The sequence below is a fragment of the Loxodonta africana genome, chromosome 3 (genome assembly GCF_030014295.1).
Source record: "Loxodonta africana isolate mLoxAfr1 chromosome 3, mLoxAfr1.hap2, whole genome shotgun sequence".
Taxonomy (NCBI): Eukaryota; Metazoa; Chordata; class Mammalia; order Proboscidea; family Elephantidae; genus Loxodonta; species Loxodonta africana.
Window position 1 is genome coordinate 84,874,029 of NC_087344.1, and position 20,564 is coordinate 84,894,592.

At 53.4% G+C, this 20,564-nt stretch overlaps 1 protein-coding gene across 1 annotated transcript; it reads left to right on the forward strand.

Moving 5' to 3' along the window:
- Positions 1-14,051: 14,051 nt before the first annotated feature.
- On the forward strand, positions 14,052-15,789 carry FOXD2 (forkhead box D2). The gene has a single exon (XM_064281931.1). It carries the CDS (start codon positions 14,052-14,054, stop codon positions 15,543-15,545), a length of 1,494 nt encoding a protein of 497 aa, XP_064138001.1. The 3' UTR covers positions 15,546-15,789.
- Positions 15,790-20,564: the final 4,775 nt, after the last annotated feature.

Below are 20,564 nucleotides of genomic sequence, written 5' to 3' on the forward strand. Positions count from 1 at the left end.
TTGGCCACCTTGTAGGCACCTGGGGGTGCCCCTGATTTAATCAGGAAGTCAGTGGAATGAAGCCAGGGTCCACTTGGCTGGGGTGGCCTCTGGTGGTGAAAAGCATTTGCTCTAGTGGAGAACCCAATTGTTTGACGTGGAAGAGAAAAACTGGCTTCAGTTCTTGTCTCCTCTGGGAAGCTCTCCCAGATCTTCCACCCCCCTCTCCTGGTCCTCTTTAGCCCTAGCCCCACTGCAGAGGGCCTTGGAAGGGCGGGGGGGAGATGTGTGGTGTTAGATCCTGAGAATGGATCTGCTTTGCCAGAGGGAGACAGAGCAAAAGGTGGTGGGCTGAGGGCAGGAAACCTGAGGTCTAACTCCAGGTCAAACACTTAGGCCAGTCCTTTCTTTTCTCTGTTCCTCATAGCATTCATGACTCTCCCCAAGTGCCTTGATGGTGCCTGGCCTTGTGCTCCTCCCAGCTGAGGACTCAGAGATGAATCAGATACTGTCTCTGCTTGTAGGGCCCAAATGCTGACATAGGATAATGTAGTGTGCAGAGTGCTTTATAAGATGTGGGAGCTGTCAAGTCACCTTGATCACTCACCAATTCGAGCCTTGGCCCTGATCTCAGCGTCAATTTCCTCTGAAAACAGGATGAGCCCTATCCTCTCTGCCTGGGTGGGGATGGACTTTGTAGCTGCTGAAGCCATTGTGATGGTAGGATGGTGTGTGGAGATTCTCTGCTCTGCCTGACTGGAGTCTTCCCATGGGAGGGCCTGTGTCCACTGTTTCCCCCACTGGGAAGTCTGGCCAGGGCTGGGGAGGCTTAGGGCCTGCTAAACTTGATGGCTACTAGTTTGGCCTAAGCTGCCCCTTGTCTGGAGGCTGGACTTGGGGATTTGGGGGCCAAGTAGGAGAATTAGAGATAAGAGGCCTGGATCCTACTTGAGGGGGACGCAGGCCCCACCCTGGGCATGAAACTTTCTCCCAAGTTGTGGAGGGGCTGTGGCTTTGTGGGCTTCAGGAGGGAAGGCGTCCTGGAGGAGGTGAGCTCTGGGTTGGGGTTTTGAAGTTCAGGAGGGGAGGATCTGCTGCTCCTGCTTCTAGGAAACACCCTCTTCCTCCATCCTAACCCTTGTCCAGCCTGAAGGTAATTTCAAAGCAGTTTAGGTGGGCCCAAGAGAGGGATGGGAACGCAGCAGAAGTAGGGAAAGGTAGAAAATTTGGGGTCCTAGTGAGCAGACTTGCCTGCCTTTCTACAAGCGGCCAGGGCAGCACTTACTCAACACCCACTAGCTTGGCCTTTCTCATCTTCTGCCTTTACACACACAGCCACCATCAATATTTTCAGGTAGAAAATGTTCCACTTGGCACAGAGTAACATTTTTTACTATTCTTATGTTCTGCGCACTTAGCCTTATTTATTGGAATGATTCCTTTGTTTCTTTTAAAGTATTTAATTGTTGACTGGGAGCCCTGGTGGCACAATGGTTAACCACGCAACTGTTAACAGTTTGCACCCACCACTGCTCCACGGGAGAAGACCTGACAATCTGCGCCTGTAATTACAGCTTAGGAAACCCTATGAGGCAGTTCTACTCTGTCCTGTAGTGTCACTATGGCTCAGAATCAACTCAAAGGCATACAACAACAACAACAACAAAGTAATACATACATTAATTTGTCCTTAGAAGATTAAAAAAGTATTCAATGAAATCTCTCTTCCGTCCATGTTCCCAAGTTCCCCAGTGGATAATCAACTATTATTGTTTATTTACTCTTCTAGATATTTTTGCACATGTAGGCGAATACAAATATGCATTAATTTTTCTTTTAAAAACACACAAATAAGAAGCAGAATATTTATACTTTTCTGCATTTTGATTTTTTTTTTCATTCAACATTCTGTCTTGGAGTTCTTTCCAGACCCGTACGTAAAGAACACCTTTATTCTATTTTACATAGCCTTATTAGGGATGTTCTCTTTGCTTAACCAGCCTTGTTGATGGACGTTGACGTTGTTTCCAACCTTTTGACATTCCAAACAGTGCTGCAAGGAGACCTTGTACATCTACCCTATGTGAGCAGGTATATCTGCAGGAAAAATTCTTAGAAGTGAATTTTCACGGAGTCCTTGTCAGGTCACCAAGCTCCCTGTGTGGTCACACAGGCTCTTCCAGAAGCTGCCCCCTTTTATTTCCCAAAGTGGCCCTTGGTGATTGTGGTCAGAATTTCACCCTCTCAAATGTCACTGCCCTTCACCCCAGTGGCCTTCCTCACTAGCGTCCCTCTCCAGGTGTTCTGGCCTCTGGATCTGGGAAGCCTGGATCCCCACCCTGAGTGAGGTCTGTGTCCTGGCCGTCAATCTGTCCAAGGTGATGGCTCCTTCTCACAATTTAGCTCCAAACCCTGGGCATCGGTGGCAGGTGCAGGGAGCTAGCTCTTCGGACCCCACTGTTCAGGCCTCCGGACCTCTTGCCCAATCCTGCTGTTTCCCCTTCCCTACTTTCTGTACCCAATGCCCTAGTTGTAACTCCTTTCTTCTGACCATAGTATCATCTTCTAAGATCCACTTCTCCCTTGCCTCGAATTTCCCATTTCATTGCCTCTAATCCCCCAAATCTGAGTGGCCCCAGCTTTGAGGGGAAAAGCTGACATTTGACTAATGGGCAGCCAAACTCCATGGCTAGAAACAGGCCCTTGCAGCCTGGGAACCTCCAAGTTGGCCCAGACCTGTGATGTCAGCTCATGTAGCAGATGGCCCCATGTGGGCCTGACCGAAGCGGGGACCAGGAGAAGCCTACCCCAGCAGCCTCTGAGGAGCCTGGGCAGGGCAAGACAGTGTAGTAACAGGATTACTGTTGCTGTGAATAGCAATTGCTCACATGTGGAACTGCAGATAAGACATAGAGGTTAAGAGCCCCGATTCTGGAGCCAGTCTGTACTGGTCCAGAGCCAGGCTCTGCCACGTGTTGACTCTTTGACTTCAGGTAAGTCATTCGACCTGCAATATTAGCTTCCTCATTTGTAAAACAGGGATGATAATAACAACATACCCCATAGTGTTTTATTATTTATTCAGTCCATAAGCATTTCTTTAATGTTTCCAAATGTAAAGTAGAAGTGGAATGAACTCGCTCTCCCCTTGAGAAGTTCTGCCAAGGACTGCGGCAGAAGAATGAAGATATCATTGGAGGAAACATGATCTAGGTAACATCAGGTTGGCTAAAAATATGCCCTGGAGCTGAAGTAATATGCCCCAGACTTCCAGGACTACTTGGGTACTCTTTTGTTCCCTTGAATTGGGCCAGAGAGTAGGGCTAAGCCCTATGGATTCATAATGCTGGAACCCTGGGGCCACCAGGCTTCTCTATCTCTGTAATTCCATGGGGGAAGGGAAAAGGGCCAATGGGCACTTCTTAACTTAGCAAGACAACTTCTTTGCTCCCCAACTGAATGGCCTACAAGTGCCATTTGCCTGGGCTGCAATAGAAGTGTACTTAGGGACAAGTCTCAAACTTAAAGATTAAAGGGTATATTTCTAGAGTCAGAGGAATCATGCCCCAACCCCCTTACCTCACATATCTCCAGATTCCTGCTGCTGCCCAAAGCCCATATAACTCTGGTTGAGAAACGTGAGACTACTGGAAACTAGAAAGGCTGAGTGAAGACCGAGATAAGGCTTTGACTAGAACCAGGAGAGGGCTATGGACTATAGAATGGGGACCTAGATTTATCAAGAGGCCAGCAGGTCCCCTGAAGTCTTAAAACCAAACAGTTGTTTAGCTTAACTAGTAAAGAATGTCTGCTTTGAGCATTACGCTCTTTTAAGATCTATCTATATGGGATCAAATTGACAACAGGAACCAGAAGGATTACACAAGACCTTAGGAGGTAGTGAGTTTATGTTAATGGAGTGGAAAGACTCAGAAAAGGAGGGTGAGAATGGTTGCACAACTTGAAGAATGTAATCAGTGTCACTGAATTGTACATGTAGAAACTTGAATTGGTTTGTTTTTGCTGTGTATATTCTCAACAATAACAACAAAAAAAAGAGGCCAGTAGCGTGTTGGCAGTCACAACAGAGCTTCATATCCCATAGTGTTGTTTTATAATGAGTTAATAAATTGGGTACTAAGTAAGTATCAGCTGTTGAAATCTTTTACTTTGCAAGGAACTTCACATTCATCAGCAACTTTGATTTTCTCTCTGCACACATGGGGTAGGTGGAGACAGGTGACTCACTTCTTACCTTAGATGAGGAATTGATGACCTGAGAGGGGCACGGGGAAGCTTGAGGTCACACACAAATGGTTTAAACAAGAATGTGTGCAGGCAGTTCAGCATATATTCATTGGTCTCAGGGACCCAGGACGCTTCTGTCTTATGGCTTTGCTGTTTGTCACCTAGGCCTCATGGTCCAGGCAACAGGGATGAAGAACTCTAACAGTGCGCCATCTTCCTCTGAAGGAACGCTTTCGGAAACTGCCATAGGACCTCTCTGCTGACACCTCATTGGCCAAGACTTAGTCATACGGCCACATCTAGCTGCAAAGGCGGTTGGGAATGTGTTATTCTGGGCAACCACATGCTCAGCTAAAAAAATGGAGGGTTCTATTCCTAAATGAAAAAGTCTTGGCCATAATCTCTTCTCCTTTCTGATTACTCTCCTTATCCTATGTTCTCCTTCTCTTTGTTCATTGCATTGATTTGCCAAGGATTAAACTCAGAGACCATGACATCTTGTGAAGTAAGTTTATTAACAATAAGAGGCAGGGACTTCCATTCTCTTATCAGCAAATATTTACTGTTATTTATCAAATGTTTACTATGTTCCAGGTCCTAGGGAAACAATGATGAGAAAAATGGGTACAGTCTTTGCTGTTGTGGAGTCTACAGTCTAGCAGGGTTATAGAAACAGATTAAATGATCACACAAACACGGTATGAAGTGCCATGTAGGAAAGGGGCATAGAGTCATTATGGTACATGCAGTGGGGTGGGGGGGGGGAGCAGGGAGGGCTTCCCAGAGAAGGTAAACTTTGAGCTGAGATGTGGATATGGTGGCTGTTAAGTAGATGGAATGGGGACATAAGGAATAGCATTTGAAAAGGCCTTAAGCTGGGAGGCAGCATGGCTTGTTGGGACTGAAGGCAGGCCAGGATGGTTCTGAGAATCTGGGCTCTGGTGGGTGAGACACACAGCTATAAACAAATAGATGTGTTACAGGTAGTGTGGACCACAACTGAGGCAGAGGCACAATGGTAGGAGGATAGGGTGGGGAAGGGGTATTAATCCTGTCTGAGGAAACTGGGAAGATGTCTTGAGGATCTGGGCATTGGACAATAGTCAGGACTTCAACAGGCAGATAGAAAAGACGGGAAAATAGCTCCTCTTATAATGGCTGGAGACATAAAAGTGTAGGTTACTGTGGCTGGAACTGGGACAGTGGTGGTGCTGATGACACTGCTGGAAAACTAGCCTGGGAACAAATCATGCAGGGTCTCAAATGCTGGCTCTATTAGTCAACCCTCTTACCACTGCAAATAAAACTCAACTTGAACTAGCAGAAATTCAATTCAAACTAGCTTAGAATTTATTTCTTTCAAATGTCTAGGAAGGCTAAGGGGTCTAGTTTCAGGCATAGCTGGATCCAGGGACTCGAAGCTCTGTCTTTCTCTTTAGGCTGTTTCCCTCTATGTGTGCTTCAATATCAAACATCACTCTCCACATGGCAAGAACGATGGCTACTGGGAGATAAGCCTGTGAACTTATGTTTTCTGATCCAAAAGAAGAAACAGCCCTCCCCAAGTCCCAGAGTTCCTATATCCCAAAGTTCCAGAGTCCATATACCCCAAAGTCCTGGAGTCCATATATCAAATCCTGTAGAAGGAGTGATTGCTTTGACTTAGGTCACTGACCTAACATGTGCAGGCAGTTAAATCACTGGGGCTTAGGGCTTCAGTGCTACCTTTGATGCAGCTGAAATTGCCTCTCTGCCCCTGGGAGTGGGAGTGAGGGGAAAGCAACTGGACAGTTCCATCAGGATCACGTCAGATACAGAAACAGAGGTTTCCCCCAGCAGAGGCATGGGACACCCAAAGACTGTAAACACATTCAGCTCACCACACCAAGGAGAGTGAATTTTGTGAAACAAGCAATGGGAAACTGGAAGATTTTGGCAGAGCTCAGTCTGGCAGCTGTGCAGCTAAACGGGAGAGGAAGGAGTGACTGAAGGCAGAGGAAGCCTTCAGGGAACTGCTAAGATACTCCACACGAGAAATGATAGGCATACATGTTTGATTTGTCACAGCCATTTTGAAAGTGGGAAACTGAGGAAGAGAGAGAATCCAGTGAATGCTGGAGTGAGGGACAATGGTTAAACTCTGATAGAAGGGCATGTCTCCTCTCCCTCCCCCAGAACGGTGAGTGATGGGGCGAAATAATCCCTGTCCTCAAAGAGCAAGTATTTCTGTTGGCAATGTAAAGTTGGCTCTCTGAGGAGTCCCAGACAGAGGGGAGAGATATGTTACATCATTCCTTCATTCATGCGTGCACATCGTGTCCACATATCTAACATTAATTGAGCACCTACTCTGTGTCAGGCTTTGTACCTGGCAGGAGGTAGTGATTAATGATGATGATGATGATGATAAGAAACCTTAACTGAGCCCTTACAAACTTGTAGGCACTGGGTTAAATGCTTTGTATGCATTATCTCATTTAATCCTCAACAAAAGCCAATGAGGTAGATACGATTATTACCGTCATTTTATAGAGGAAGAAAGAGAAAGGTGAAGACAATACAACTCCTACAGCGGGTGAGAGACTGCAAAACAAATCATGACAACAGAGGGAGTTAAGTGCTTTGGGATGACAAAGTCAGGAGCCCCTCACAGCCTAGCAAGGGTGGGGTGTGGTCAGGAAAAGCGTCTCATAAAGCTTGATATTTGAAATGTAAACGACATTTGAGAATGAATTAGGAAAATTGAGCCAGGCAGAAGGAACAGCACATGCAAGGTGAAATGGTGAGAAAGAGCAATTCTGGCGTGAGAACAGCTGGAGGTGAGGTTGGCCAGGAAGGCAGCAGCCATGCTGCCAGGTGTCCTGTGCAGACAAAAACGCCACTAGCAGAAAGCAAAGCATCTATGAGAAGGCCTTGGGCTCTCGGGGAGTTATCACTGGAGCTCACGCAATTACAAGCACCACAAGGCCGCTTCCTGCTAACCTCAGCAGCGCCCTCTAAGGGTATGTTAGCAGGAGAAGCCATCCCAGCCTCTACTTCCCTTGGGGTGGGGAGCGGGGATTGGTATTTGCCTGAGTTGAGCAACCTCTAGCCCCACCCACCTGCTGAGGTAAGACACTCAGCCAAGCCCTGAAATGCTAGGTCCGGGCTGGGGCGGGAGAAAAAAGGATCTGCCCTCCCAGAGCAGCTTTGCCCTCCTGACTTCCTTACTGTTCCATCCTGGAGCAGTTACGTTCCCACCCCCAGTTGCCTCTGGCATCTCCCCTTTCCTCTGCCCAAACTCCCTCACCCAGGCTTCACTCTTCAAAATGAACCCTCCCTCACATTACTACTCCCCATCCAAGTGAAATGGAGAAGGTCCTGAGTAGACAAACAGGATTCTAGGGTCCTGGCTCTACCGCTGCTACTAATTTGCTGTGTGACATCGGACAAGTCAGCTGTCTCTCTGGGCTTCAATTTCACCATCTGGGAACCAAGCTTTGAAAATCTACACTCCAATTTTGGGATTAATGACCTGTTTTTACTCAGTGTGGGGGGTGGGGTGGGTGGGGGGAGTGGCCCACCCGGCATGCAATGCAAGGGGTGGGTGGAGTGGATTAACAGTCTCTTTTGAGGGGAGAGAGGCAGGAAGCAGGTCAGCTGTGCAGTGTGGCCTGCCGGCACTGGAGTCAGGGATTCAGGATTTAGATTTTGAAGAGCTCACAGCAAGGAGAGAGGAAAGATGGGCTGGGCACATGGGAAGGCTTCTTTCTGGAGGAGGCAGGATTTGAGCTGGGACTTAAAGCACCGGCAGTTTGGGAAAGGACCAACGGTGAGCATAGAGTGGAGTCTGGAGGTTGTGACTTTCCCAAAAGGGTGGGGACGGGACTGGGTTGGGGAACCGGCGCTTTGGTCCCAGACCTTATCTAGTTCCCGACTCTGCATGGATGCACTCCTCCTCCAGAGGTCGCTTGTTCCCTAGGAATCTATCACCAACGTCCGCGTGGTGAGGCCAGGGTTTCCAAAAGTCCCCTCGTTCTGCTTCTACCGATCTTGCGGGGCTCAGCATCCACCCCCAAAGGGCGCAGGAACCCTGCAATATTTCCCCTTAGAGTCTCACCAGTTACCCTGCCAAGACCAAACCCGTTGCCGTGGATTCCTGCCAGAGACTGCAAAAAGCTAAACCAGAGCGTGTGTGGGTGGGGGGTGGGGGGTGGGAGCGGGGTGTGGGGGGAATGGGTGTGTGTGTGTGAGATCATGTTGGGACGGCTCTGTCCCTTCCTCCTGCCCCGCCCCAGTTCAGGCTCCGGACCGGGGCTGTGTCTCCAGATACCGCTGCTCCAGCAGGCAGCGCGTACTTGGAAGACAGGAGGGTGGCACGCCAGCCCTCCTGGCCTTGGAAAGCGCAATCCCTACAGAAAATCACCTCTCGCCGTAATCACAGGCCCACCGTACCCCTCCCGCCATAATCACAGATGCCTACCCAGGCGTCACCCTCATACACCCTTCCTTCCCTGCCGGAGTCTCATGCCTGGCCCAGAGCGGGTCTGCAGTCTCCTGCCAGGTCACGCTGCTTCAGGCTCTCGGGGAAAGCTGTGGGCCTGGACGCCTAGCCTTCCAAGGCAGTCGCGGTTCACTCTGGCCCTGCAGGCACCTCTTGTGCAGTCGGGAGGGGTGGACACAAGGACAGACGCCGGGAGCTCAGAGGATCATCTGGCAGACAGAGGCCCTTAGCTGGGAGAGGCGGGACACAGACACACAAGGACAAAGAAAGAGACCCTTGGAAGACCAGGGACTCAGGGACCGCTAAGAGCGCACCTGGGCTCAGGCAGACACTCGGGGCCTCACACTGAAACACAGGTTCAAGCTCGGACACCCCAAGAAGCGTCCCCTGCTCTCCCGCCCCCGCAGCACGCCAGCTCCCAGATGTGGGCCGGCGCTTCCGCGATCGCTGAGTCCTCCCGGGCTCTGCGCAGCGGGCGCCGAGGGTGGGGCGGTTTGGGAGCAGCAGGGTTCGCTCGGGGGCACTGAGAAACCGAAGCCGGCTTAAGCAAAAGCAAAAGCAGGTCTTCACATTTTCTCAACCTCTGGGGAATCAGTTGGGAGCTATTTTCAGCCTCTCCTGAGCCCGCACCCTCTTCCCACGAACGCGAATCAACAGGCTCCGCGGCTCGCTCTGGCTCCTGCCGCCACGTAGTGCTCGGGCCGCCCGGGCTTGCGTAAGTTGTGACCGCAAGCAGGCTCCCCACACGTAGCACCGGGGCAGGTGAGGCTGATAGGGACCCAGGCCACACATAACGGAAGGAGAGGGAGATGGAAATTCGCACCCTCGAACTTTCCCCCGCCGAAGTGTAGGGGTGCCGCAGAGTCGCCCGACCCCTGTCCTGAGGCTGGGGCAGGAGAGGTTGCGGGAGTAAAGGTGCAAGCGCTGGAGCCCTGCCATTTCTGTGCGTGCAGAGGGTCCGGTTCCTCCCTGAAGTCTAACACGCAGTCCTGCTCCTGCGTGTCAGGAGCCCAGTCACCTCATAGGATAGTAGCCTCCCGCCTCCCACCCTGGTCAAAGGAGTAGATAGCGCTGGAGCAGGCGAAAGCAGGGTGGAGGAAGGGGTGGGGAAACGCACGGGCTGCGGCCGCAGGGCAAGACACAAGGAACTGTCTCGCTAGTGAGCTACAGCCCTGGGGTGCGGGCAAGGGAGGTTGGCGCCGGACCCGTGGCTTTCCCTGAGGCTGGCCAGCTCTGTGAACACAATTCAAGAAGAATGTTCTGGCGCGGTTCTCCCTTGCCCAGCTGAGGCCGCGCTTTGCAGCGGGGCTGCGCCGAAGGGCGAGCCCCAGCCCTCGCCTGTCCCACACCCCTAAGGTCTCGTGCGATCGCTCAGTGTCGCGGCTTGCGACAAACCTGCCTCTAGCTCAGAGCTGCTCTTTGCCAGTTTCGTGACTGACTTAATTATATCCGTATAATCGCCTGTGGGTTCCATTTCACCCGAGCCACCAAGAACCGAAAATTACAGGGGTCATAAGAAGGGGAGGGAGAGACGGCTTGGATACCACTGATACCAACAGATGCTCCACAATAAAGACTCAGCAACTTCTCTCTGGGTATCCGAATATTTTGGAGTGGAAACCCCAAGCAGGAGCTCCCGAAATGCTTCCAATGATTTCTGGGCTGGTGGAGGGAGGTCACCAGACAGTAAGGCGGAAGAGGGCGGTGGGTCAGGACGACACTGTAATGGAAACCCGCAGATCCTGCTGCCTCACTCTCCTTAAAGGCTGCAGACATGGGTGCAGGGCGCAGGCTTCCAGAAAAGTGCCCAGATTTTCGAGGAGGGGGTGACAGATTTGGCAGGTCGCAGACATGATCCAAAGACAAGAGGACAAGAGGCTGGGGGTGGGGGGCAGGCGGGGAAACAGAAGTGAAGAAAAAGAATCTTGAATGCTGGCGTGGTCCTTCTCCCAGCCCCCAATACACCAACCCCTGGGGTTGTTTAAAACAAATTTGTCCAAAACCTTGGAAGGAGAGGCTACCAAAAAACTCCCCTTCCAAGGCCAGAATGTAGCTGGGTCAGGGGCTAAGTAGGATTATTTGAATAGACAAGTCCTGAGCTGGGAGTATGGACACCTGTGTTCAACCTCACTGGGGCCCTTTCCAAAGCTGGGCAAGTCACATGATCTCCTAGGCCTCAGTTTCCACCCATGTAAAAGTATATGTCTGTGTGTGTGTGTATGGGGGAGAGGGGAGGAATCTGGGTGGTTCCTGGTGCCTCTTCCCACCCTGCTGGACAGGAGCTGGGAGTACTGTACCCGCTTTCCTCAACCTGGGTCTCAAGAGCTGCAAGTGAGTAGCAGGGCCAGGCAGAGCTGAGGCTGGGGGCTACAGCTGCTCCATGGATTATCTGGCCTGGAGCATGAGACCCAGAGTATTTTGTGTCTCAGCCAGTCTTACCCTGAAGCTGGGCATGGGGCTGGAGCCTGGGGCCATCAGGAGAGCCCTGGTAAGGAAGGAAGCTACTGGTTCACACTTGCCTTTTTAGAAATGAAGACATCCAGAAGGGGAGATTGGTAGGATGATACTGATGCTGTTTTTCTCTTCATTTATTCAGACACTAGCAGAGTTGGTGTGCGGCCCAGAGTGTTGGATGTCTGTGACTGGGTGGGGCTGGAGGTCCTTTTAGTGTGCAAGAGATCTCCAGGTAGGAAAGCGCAAGCTTAGGGTGTGTGTAGGGTTGCCAGAAATAACAAATCTGCTAAATCTAGGAACTCTAGGTATGTGAGTTTATCTGGATTCATGCAAGAAACTTCTCTCCAGGGCCCCTATTCCCCCTAGCCCCAGAACTCCACTTGGGAAACTCCAGTTCTAGGGCCATTAGTCCTTGTTCATGATTTGAGGACTAGACCTCTTCTCCTTGTCCCAAGGACAGTCTATTTACGCAGATCCAGCACAGTAGGTAGATTCTCTTGGTCAGAAGTCCCAGAGAGGGGCCATAGGACCTGCCTCCCACCCTCCTCTGCTCTTTAAGCCCGATGGCTTGGCTGGATGGAGAACTCCCCCATGGAGGTTCTAAGACCTGGCCCTACTCTATCTTCTTGTAAAAGCCTGCCTGAGTCCTTCCCCCCCCTCCAGGGCCTCTGTTGCCCTATCTGGGGAATGGGAGAGTTGGATTTATATTAGATTATTCTGTAGATTGGAGTCTGCTGTGAGATGAAAGGAAGAACTCACTGGCTCACACATGAACCCTGCTGAGACACAGCTCCCTGGGGCTGCAAATTCCCTTCCATCCCTGCTCCTATCACTTACCTACAAGAGGCCCACTTCAGCACAGTATGGCTAATGCAGTGTGGGGGCATCTGGACAAGGGCTTGAGATCCAGGTGGTGAAGAGACTGAGACAAATGGATACCGAGACAGAAAAAGGTCAGAGTACACCATCACTAACCTCTTTCTTTCTCTGAGAGAACAGAGCTCCAAGAGTCCCCAAAGTGCTCTCAACACCCTCTTATAAGTATCCCAGAGAAATATGGCTAGTTTTACATCCTAGCCGTCAGGCTAATCTCATTTTTACAGAGGAGGAAACAGAGGAACAGAGAGGTTAAGACACTTGCCCAAGGTGCCAGAGCTGGTAAATAGTGAAGACAGGATTTAAACCCCGGCAACCTGACCGCAAGATTCTTGCTCTTAATTACTATGCAGACCAAGAAACTGAGGCTAGGAAGGGGAAGAAACCTGCTGACACGATCTGTGACAGCGGCAGCAGCTGGGTCTCTGGCTTCGCAGGCCCGAGCTTTGACCACTACACGGCGCTGTCGGAGCAGCCGGAGCGCCGTCCGCTCAGTTCTCGGCTGCCTCGATCGCCCACCTTCCCTTCCATTCCCCGGCGGTTCAGATCGGCCCAGTCTGAGCTGGAGGTGCTCTTTGCTGGCTTCCTGGAGGGAGCGGGAAGATTGAGAAGAAAGAGGGCACAGGACCAACTTTCTGTGCAAAGGAGCCTGAGAGATAAAAAGTAATCCTGGTCCGGGGGCTGAGATCAGGGTTCATTGAGGGAGGAGGTCTCTGCGGGGGTCCTGCTGCCTGTCTGTAGGGCCCACAAGCCCGGCCAGAAAGGCAGGGGGCAACTCAGCAATACAACTGGGCGGGGAGAAGGGGAAATTGAGCGAGGGACTTCCAGACCCACCAACAGTTCAACCCCGACAGTTGCAGAGTTTCCACAAGAAAGGGAGACAGATTTACCGAGAGCGAGAAAGATTTAGTCACAGAGACTGAGACAAATGGATGCGGAGACAGAAAAAGGTCAGAGTACAAGCGGACTTAGAGCGATTGAACGGTCTGCGCCCCAGGAATGCAGCCGCAGCGTGACCGAAGAGCTCCAGGGTGGGGTGGACTGACAAACGCCTCTATCCCGGGCCGGGGTCTTCCTGGGCACATCCCAGCGTCTGTGGTCCCGCGGCGTGGCGCGGCGCGGCGCGGCGCGGGACCCCAGTCTGGCAGGGGAAGAGAGGGCGCAGCCGGAATCTCTCACCTCTACGAAGTCGGCGGCTGCTAATGCCAAGTTTCCTCCTCGCGATCACTCAAGTCCGTCTACCCCTTGGGCCGGAAGCCGCTCGGGCTCGGGCGGGCCCCGCTCCGGCGGCGTTGGTCGGGCCGTCTCAGGCTCTTTTTCGCGTTCCAACTGCGCTTCGGCCTTAGTGGCCCGGGCGCCGCCTTGGGGAGACGATGGGTGGGGGCTGTCTCCACTTCTCCCCGCTCCGGCTCGTGTCCGCATAAGCCTGGACAGCAAGGGGCTGGGCGACTGTAGGCAGCGGCTCCACGGAGCGGAGGTTAGCGGGACTTGCCGGGAAAAGGGGGACCCGCCTCCGGCCACCCGAGCCGAGCTCCCGCCGCTGCGGCGGCTTGTTCCCGCCGGGCCCTCCGCCGAGGCGCTCTGCCCGCCCCTGCCGCCCCGCCCCACCCCGCCCAGGGAGCTCCGCCCCGGGCTCTTGGCTCTTCCGTCTTAGGCAGCCGCTAGGCGGGAGGGGACTAACCCTCCTACTCTTCCCGGGGCCGAGGACCCGGGCCCGCCAAGGTAAGGGGAGGCCTCAGCTCCTTGTGTCCCGGCCCTGGGTGCAGGCCCCAGCTCCGACTCCCGGGGCAGCGGGAGAGAGCCGCCAGTCAAGTGCGCAGCGGGAGGTGAGAGCGGCCGAGCTGGGCCACCAGGGGTCGCTGCAGAGTTGGGGGATACCCCTCCCTGTCCGCCTCGGTCCCCCGCCCCCTCCCCGCCCGCGCGCAAAACACACTCGCCCTAGAGGCAGCGCGGCGGAGCCGGAGCCGCGGCCGGAGCCCAGCCGGAGAGCGGCGGCGGCGGCGGCGGCACCATGACCCTGGGCAGCTGCTGCTGCGAGATCATGTCCTCCGAGAGCTCCCCGGCCGCGCTGTCCGAGGCGGATGCAGACATAGACGTGGTGGGCGGCGGCGGCGGCAGCGGTGGCGGGGAGCTCCTATCCCGCTCCGGGCCCCGCGCCCCCCGGGACGTGCTCCCCCACGGCCCCGAGCTTCCCCCGGAGGAAGCAGAGGCGGACGCAGCTGAGGACGAAGAGGAGTCAGGCGGCTGCTCAGACGGCGAGCCCCGCGCTCTAGCGCCCCGGGGGGCGGCGGCCGCAGCGGGAAGCCCAGGGCCGGGCGTGGCGGCGGCCCGGGGCGCGGCGGGGCCCGGACCAGGACCGCCGTCGGGGGGCGCGGCGACGCGAAGCCCACTGGTGAAGCCGCCCTACTCGTATATCGCGCTCATCACCATGGCCATCCTGCAAAGCCCCAAGAAGCGCCTGACGCTGAGCGAGATCTGCGAGTTCATCAGCGGCCGTTTCCCCTACTACCGGGAGAAGTTCCCCGCCTGGCAGAACAGCATCCGCCACAATCTTTCGCTCAACGACTGCTTCGTCAAGATTCCCCGAGAACCGGGCAACCCCGGCAAGGGCAACTACTGGACGCTAGACCCGGAGTCGGCCGACATGTTCGACAACGGCAGCTTCCTGCGGCGCCGCAAGCGCTTCAAGCGGCAGCCCCTGCCGCCGCCGCATCCACACCCGCACCCGCATCCGGAGCTGCTGCTGCGTGGCGGGGCCGCGGCGGCTGGGGACCCCGGCGCCTTCCTGCCCGGCTTTGCAGCTTACGGCGCCTATGGCTACGGCTATGGGCTGGCGCTCCCGGCCTACAGTGCACCCCCTCCGGGCCCAGCCCCGCATCCGCATACACATCCGCACGCCTTCGCTTTTGCAGCTGCAGCCGCCGCCGCTCCTTGCCAGCTGTCGGTGCCCCCCGGCCGCGCCGCTGCGCCTCCACCTGGACCCCCGACGGCCTCGGTGTTCGCCGGCGCAGCCTCGGCTCCGGCCCCTGCGCCTGCTCCAGGCACGGGGTCGGGCCCAGGCCCCGCAGGCCTTCCCGCCTTCCTAGGCGCGGAGCTAGGCTGCGCCAAAGCCTTCTATCCCGCGTCACTGAGCCCTCCCGCAGCCGGTACCGCATCCGGTCTGTCCACCGCACTCCTGCGCCAGGGCCTCAAGACTGACGTAGGCGGTGGTGCCGGCAGCGGGGGCTCCGGGGCAGGGCAGAGGCCTTCCTTCTCTATAGACCATATTATGGGCCACGGTGGCGGCGGGGCAGCACCCCCGGGAGGCAGCGAGGGCTCCCCGGGATCACCGTTCGCTGCGGCCGCGGGTCCTGGGGGTCAAGCCCAGGTTTTGGCCATGCTGACTGCCCCGGCCCTGGCTCCAGTGGCCGGCCACATTCGCCTCTCGCACCCTGGTGACGCGCTCCTGTCCTCAGGGCCCCCGTTTGCTGGCAAAGTCGCGGGCCTTAGTGGCTGCCACTTCTGACCGTGGCGGGCTTGGGGCCAATTAGGCCCGCACTCCTCAGCCTCTCCCAGGAGCTCTTGCGGTGCCAGCGGAACTCAGGGAGTCTATTTATGAAGAGTCTCCAGACCTTGGGGCGGCGCGCGTGACTTGGCCCTTCAGGCTTCACGCTCAGTATCTCGCAGATAGTTGGGACGAAGCGGGCTCCTTCGCTCAGAGACAGGCCCGGGTATATGCAACGAGGTCGCAAGCAACGATCCCGTTCCAGTTCGAGCAGTAAAAGGGTGGGTGGGTGGGAGTTTTCGATTTTTGCCAGCCTCTGAGCCTCTCGGAAGCCCCGGAAGAATGCTTTCTCGGAGAGATGCCGCCCTGGCCCTGCGGATCATGCCAGAAACACCTACTGCGCTGAGAGGTTTCCCTTTCTGCCTCTCCCTTACTTCTTCTCCAACTTGAAGGCCCTGCTTGTCCAATATCATAATTGAAAGACATCTATTATCCACATTATGCTAAAAAAGAAAGCCCCCCCCCTTTTTTTCTGTTCTCTGAGGAAATTCGTTCTCTCTGAAGCCTAAAGCAGTGTCTACGCAGGTGAAGCTAAATGGAGGGGGTGTCGCCACAATCCTTGAGGAAACCCCCACCCCACTCCACTGAGGAAAAACCTTTCTCTTTTTTGTGTTTGGGTGCTTTTAAAGGAACTTTCCCCCTTTCCCGTGGCCGGCTGGGTCCAGCCACCCAGCACAGCAGCCCTGTCAGCCTCCTGCTCTGCCCCAGGCCCTGCGTTATTTATTGTAGCTAAAGGCAGTGAGGTTGGGATGGGAGAGGAGGGTCTGGGTCAGGGACTGGAGAGGTAGGGGGATGGGCAAGGGCATGTCCTGTGGCAGGAGGTCCTGTAATTATGTGTAAATATCTGTACAGCGGGCTGCTATCTGCATTCTCGTCCACTGGGTGTGCATTGATTTAGACTTCTCCACTGAGGGGAAACTCTGTGAAATCCTCTGATGGTTTGTGTGGAAGAAAAGAAAAATCTGTTTTCCCCCACTCCGCATTGGTGTCAACTGAATAAATGTATGTGAACTTCAGCAGTCACCAGCTCCGTCTGCTTGTCTGCATGCCCTTGTCCCTGTCAAGGCTCTCCCCGAAGTTCCCCAGCCCTGGCCAGCCAAGGAGTAAGGAAGGGCCCCTGAGTAGTCCAGGCAGGCAAAAGAGGGTTTGGACTTATCAAATACAGGAGGCACTGAGGTTTCAAACTGTTAATGGGGCTAGGATTCTGGGAAGCCTGTGACTCTCCTCCAGCACTTTCATTTTCACTCTGGTCTTAGGAAGGTTTGTGCCTGGAGTTTGGCAGAAAGGTCTTTTTTCAAATGCACCTGGGGAGTCTCATCTCTTAGTTGAGACTTTAGTGGGGCCTGGGCAGATTTGGGTGCCCAGTGTCCATGGAGACGATATCCTTTATGTATAATTTGGAGTGAATGTGTTTTTGATGCACATTTTGTATGCCTCTTTGTGGGGGGACTTTTATGGAGCTTGTGACTTGTGCTTGTGTTTGTCTGAGTTGTGTGTCTTTGTTTTTTGTGTATGAATTGTATTTCTGGAGTTGTGTTTTTATTGCTATGTATCTGTGAATGTGTGTCTCCGTGTGTGTGTGTGTGTGTGTGTGTGTGTGTGTGTGTGTGCTTCTGATTCCCCATTACTGTCTCTGTATCTGTAAAAGGAGAAACGTTTGTGCTTGGCCACTGTAGGGTCTTCTTTGGCACCCCCTCCCCTCCCCACACATGGAACAGTCAGCGCAAAGGGCTGTTGAAACTGAGGACTGTGAAACCCCTCTCTCCTCCAGTCCAAGAAGGTTAGAGTTGCACTGTGAGCTCAAGGAGAGAGTCAGTGGGTCACACTCTGTTAGGTTAATCCTCTCCACCCCTTGCGCCTTGCTCCCAGCCAGAGCCTGCTGCCTGAGTGCAAATCCACTGGGCTGGTTGGAGTCCTCCATAAGTCTGTTGAGCCTTCTAGCCCCCTGCCTGTGCCTGAGTTTCCCAGTGCCCAGACTCAAAGGCGTATTCCGTAAGACACGATGCTTTGGTGAAGTAAAGATGGTTGCCCAGCTCTTTTCACTGTGTGTTCAACTGAGATCAGAGGGGAGAAGGAGAAATATGGAGGTTACAGGAAGTGGCAGTTCAGCCTTCGCAGAAAATAGACATGCTGAGGGCAAGGGTAGGAGCACAAAGTGACAGCGAGACTGAGAAGGAAGAAGACAGTCAGAGACTCAGATGCAGAGAGCTTGAGAAGAGCGGGTAGAGAGAAACCACTCGGGCCTTTTCAGCTAGGATCCGAGGTACTAGCAACAATAGGAAGGGAGGAAGAGGTAGAGAAGAGAGGTCCCCGTAGGGAGGAGGTCAGAGTCAGAATTAGGGTGAGAAGAGCACACCAGAGCTGCAGAAGAATCAGAATTGTTGGGACTCCTGAGTCCCCCACCTCCATTATCAATGAAGGAGAGCTAAGGCTCAAGGTGCACATGGTAACTGCTGTCCCTCTCAGCGGTAAGGCATCCTCTCCTCCATCTTGTTGAGAGACCGTGGGAGTGGAGGAAGGTCAGATGCAGCGGACCACTTCCTACCGTTTTACCAAATGGCCCAGGATGAGTAAGGGTAGGTTAATTGGTACAAAGGGGAAATATCTCGTGATACCAGATAATGGTCTCCGGGTGTCTGCTTCATTGACTCCCGTTCTGAGTTTGATTTCTTTTCACTCGAGGAAGTGTGACTATGTGTGTGTCCTCAGTAAAGTGCTTTATAGCTTCATGATCTCATTTGCCATCATTCCCAGATATTAGGTTGGAGCTTCGAGTAAAAGATTTATCTCTTGGTTTTTCCTCTCTAGAAAAGAGAAAGCTAAGCCAGCCAGAATTCATAAGTGATGGTGGATAGATAGATAAGGTACTTCCACCAGCTGTTACTTATAGAAGAAGCAGCAGATCCATTTTGGGTTCCTCAATACGTCTCCGTGAAAGTGTGTGTGAGAGAGAATTTATCTGAGCACTTTGCATGGCGTGGTATCTATTTAGGTGTGTGTTCAAGGGCCCATATCAGGAAGAGTAGAAATAAGAGGATTGGGGAAGAGTGAAATGTGCCCTTGCAAGGGCTTCTAGGGAGCTTGGAGCCCCAGACCCATGACCCAGACCTCGATTTCCCGATGTGATTCAGACCTAGGCCAGATACAATGATGGCTGAGGACTGGGTGCCAGAGAAGGCACCGATGTCCAACTGGCCTTGAAAAATACCAAGAAAGGTAATTGCTGGAGGCTCCAGATGCTGAAGGCAGGGTAGAGGCGAGGGTGTTTGGAATTCTGGACTCCTTTTAGGCCGTATGTAGGGGGAACCCGTTCCCTAGGGAATGGCAAGGGCCCACCTGGGAGCTGGATTAGAGGGAGGGGCAAGGATCAGGATGAGGGAGTTGTGAAATTTGTGTGGTAGAGTCTGCCTGGCCTTTTTTTTTTTTTTTTCCTTCAGGCCCCAGGGGCTCAGTCTGGTGGCTCCCTCCTACCTTGTGGGTGCATAGGGTGAGTGCTTAGCCTAAGGAGGCTCATTAGGGGGCTAGACTTCTGGCGGGAGAAACAGAGGCCATCCTACCTCCGAAGCCGCTTCTGTGGAGACAGCTGAGCCTCTGCTCACCCCACAGCTCCCAACAATCGGTGGCAATAATAAGAAAATATTCAGGGCACACCTTCATCTCTTGAGGTGAGAAAAAAAATGCTAAGAAATCGGTCTCGGGTTCAGAGAGTGCTGCCGAGAGCGGGCAGTTTAAAGGGGGAGAAAATTGGCGAATTTCACTGGTCAATTTGACTTCATTTCGTTCAATTTCGTTCAATTTCATTCCTTTTCATCCGGCGCCGGGAGGCCCGAGGCCACAAGGAGGGGGAGGGGTTTTTTTTCCGGGCAGATTTTCCCCCATCTTGCAGATTTACTTTCTAGGGCTTCAAAAACAGTCCTGATTCTCAAAGTTGGAAATGCATTTTTCAGTCGCAGCTAAGGGCAGACATTTTATTTTATTGAGGAGGATTTTGTTGGGGTGATCGGGGCACATGGATGAGCCTCTCCCGACTTCTCTCTTGCAGCCCAATTAAAGCGGTTAATTCTTTTCACCGCTGATTCCTCCCCATCTTTCTTTCTTTCTCCTGGGGCTCCCCGGACCACCCAGGAGCTGAAGTTGAGGTGGGGGCGGACACTTCCCCTCCATATCCAATTTGTTCTCGCCGCAGTGGGAGCGTCTTCGTGGTTACAAAGCTCTTTTCCCCTGATGACTTTTTCCCCCTTTTCAAAAACACTTCTCTCTATCCCCTTCAACTGGCCACCCTCCCCTCCTCCCTCTTGGCTCGGGTTTATTTAAACTTCGCCTCCTCCAGCGCCGCGGTAGCGTGCACTTAAAGAAGTTGAAGGCTCGGTGTGCTCGGGTGAAGAGCGTTTGGAATCTGTTGAAAGGGGCGTTTTGTGACACTGATTGGGGTGGGGGCGGTTGCGGACCAGACAATGACCGACCAGGCGGGTTTTCCTCCGCAAAGGGTCAGGCTAATAAAGGCGCCGACGCTGTTTAAACGAGGGACGCTGTAAGAGAAAGGGAGGAAAGATTTGAGTGTGGAGCGTGCCTCCTAAGATTTCGGGCTTAGGGGGAGGTGGGAGGAGGGAGGAGGCAGCTCGCATAGGATCTTTACAGACAGGATTTGTGGTTTAATTCGGACCATGCACATCTCTCCAAATAGAAGCTAGGCAAGTTTGGGTTTGCGCCTCAATGATTCTGGTACGTGGTTCAAAAGGTCGTCTTGGTTAGAGCCTGGAGATGCGTCTAGAAGGTCCAACTATGGTGAAGAGGCTCAGTCCACATTTGTTACTGGGGCTGGCGCCCTGAGATTTCTGAAAGAAGGTTGAAAGAGAAGTAAAGACGGGCAGGGGACAGACAGGATAATTCAACCTTAGTGCTTTTCGTCTATCAGCGTATTTGAGAGCAAAACAAACGACGATTGGAGTTTTGGAGCAAATTTATTCTGTTGATTAAGGT